Raw genomic sequence first — 2,248 nt, forward strand, 5'->3', positions numbered from 1 at the left:
ACTTCGCAGCTTCCCGCGTAATGGTTGTCCGAAGCACCTTCTTTCCCCGCAAAAATATCCATAAGGCCACATGGAGATCACCTAACCAACAAACGGAAAGCCCAATCGACCACGTTCTAATCGACGGTAAATTCTTCTCCAACATCACGAACGATTGCACTTACCACAGTGCGAATATTGAATCCGACCACTACCTCGTTGCAGTATGCCTGCGCTAGTTAACGGAAGACCTAGGGTCTCTTCAAAAAATAATAAAGCCGAAACGAATTATATGATGGTTAGAACTAAACTGATTTATTATATCGATTCTAATAATAAAGAAACCTATTTGTCCCTAGCTAAACGATGACAGTCCCACGGTCGTGGTGTCGACTCAGCATCACGGGGTCCCACGGTTAGATGTTTACGAAAAAGTCACGTTACTGTCTTCCCACGGAAGACGGGTGTTAACAAGACCCCCCTTTGAAATGAGGCTCCGTACGAATGGTCTCCTCGAGTACGTTGATCTCGGTTTCGTCCTTCTTGGTCTTTTCCTCTGGCTTTATCCGGATGTCTACCTTAGATCCTCTAAGACAAAGAAATGAAAAGAAAACAACACTTATGATGATAGGAGTAACCGACAGTCCTCCGAATATTGTCCAATGTGGCAATTGGAAGCTTGTGGCGTTTAAACGAATGGCTTCCATCTGCTTTCTAGTCTCCAAATGTAGATTATGGAGATGGTCCAAGCTTAAGTTGACAACTGTTCGTTGCTTTTCAATAGGAATTCCATACAACGGTAAGTAAATTGGTTTACCTGTTGTATTTCTAATTTGATGTGAAAAGGTTCTGTTATTAATGGTTACCTCGCAGTTGGAGAATGATATAAGGTATGTTCCTGAGAGGTTCCTTGTCGGTAAACCACAGTTGGTGTGTAGAGTGAAATTCTCTTGAAGATTGATGAGGATATGTTGATTGTCGATTGAAACGACTTCTTCCATCGGGTTGGCAAGGTATACGCATTTGGCAGATTTTCCATTCAGAAGGTTGGGCACACATGCGGTATTATCTGGTGTTATGTCTGTTGTCTCGAAGATCTTTGGTTCCAGGCTGTGAACGATATAATACTCATTTCCATGGTTAAGGTAGTAGCTATTAGGAACATGGATTTGTTGATGATTAAACCATGTTGGAAGAACGAAAATCTTTCTAAAAATCCTTGGATCCAACTTTGGTAGCTTTATCAGTAGAGCGATATCGAGGGCGTTGGTAACTATTGAGGTGGTGGCATAGGTCAGTGCTTCAGCGATGTTCCAGACTGTTATGTTTTCCCTAGCTAAATCATTTATAAGCAAATCAATCTCAGATGGACTCAAAACCCTATCATTAAGAGCTCCTATTTTCGCTAACATTATTGTCTCTCTTATCTGGGATAGTTTTTCATACAAAAATCAAGATTTAAATGTATGTTCAGAGAATATAATTCAGAGGATTTAGAATTGAACAATTTGATGGATTCCTTTGTTTTGAAAAGAGCTTCTTTCATCTGTAGTGATATTTCTCTGTTTATTCTAACTTGTTGATTGTTGTTGACAATAAGGCTATTAATGGAGTTATTTATAATTTTAAGTCATTTGCATCCGGACTTCCTGCCAAAACTTCCATGCCGTACCTAGACTATTCCATCTCTTTACTCTCTTTACAGGTAACAATCTTTTTAGGTTGGAATCAATATCATTAAATTTTGTCAGAATTAGAGTGGTGAACTGATTGTCTTCTATTTGTTTAAACTCTGATTTAAGAATTTGTATTTGTAATTGAAATGAGCTTAAATTAAAATGGTGTATGTAATAGCAATAGTCGATTTGCATTCTTCCATATCCTTGATGATAGATAAATAATGGTTGGTTGTCCGTCTTTTGTACTGAAATCGTCTGCATATTGCTGAGTCCAACGAGGTATAGTACCGGAAGTATCCTGAATAGAAACAAATACGAGTTAGCCCTATCGAATTTTTAAGTCATTTTTGTGTACTCGTCTGTTGTCTGATGTTATTATTGTGCTTTTGTTAACGTTTTTGAGTCTAACTTTTTTGTATCGGGGTACTGTCTTTAATCTTCGTCTCGTTTTTTCAAATATAGCCTTGTCTGAGGGAATGTCACATGGATGAAGTTTTCTATTATGATGTTCCAAGTCTTTTTCTTGTTTCCTTTTCAAATTTTTGTATACTGTCTCGATTATGGTTGAGGATTTAAAGCTTGGGATGATA

At 38.1% G+C, this 2,248-nt stretch overlaps 1 protein-coding gene across 1 annotated transcript; it reads right to left on the bottom strand.

Moving 5' to 3' along the window:
• Positions 1-521: 521 nt before the first annotated feature.
• LOC134220931 (uncharacterized) lies at positions 522-1,395 on the bottom strand. The gene is made up of 2 exons (XM_062700078.1): positions 797-1,395; positions 522-567 (listed from the first exon to the last, which is right to left on the bottom strand). Exons 1-2 carry the CDS (start codon positions 1,389-1,391, stop codon positions 554-556), a joined length of 609 nt encoding a protein of 202 aa, XP_062556062.1. The 5' UTR covers positions 1,392-1,395; the 3' UTR covers positions 522-553.
• Between the last annotated feature and the right edge of the window lie 853 nt (positions 1,396-2,248).

Source organism: Armigeres subalbatus, chromosome 3 (genome assembly GCF_024139115.2).
Source record: "Armigeres subalbatus isolate Guangzhou_Male chromosome 3, GZ_Asu_2, whole genome shotgun sequence".
Taxonomy (NCBI): domain Eukaryota; kingdom Metazoa; phylum Arthropoda; class Insecta; order Diptera; family Culicidae; genus Armigeres; species Armigeres subalbatus.

What these genes read in the sequence shown, in the direction of transcription:
- LOC134220931 (XM_062700078.1), bottom strand. Translation starts at nt 1,391, where the DNA reads ATGTTAGCGAAAATAGGAGCTCTTAATGATAGGGTTTTGAGTCCATCT.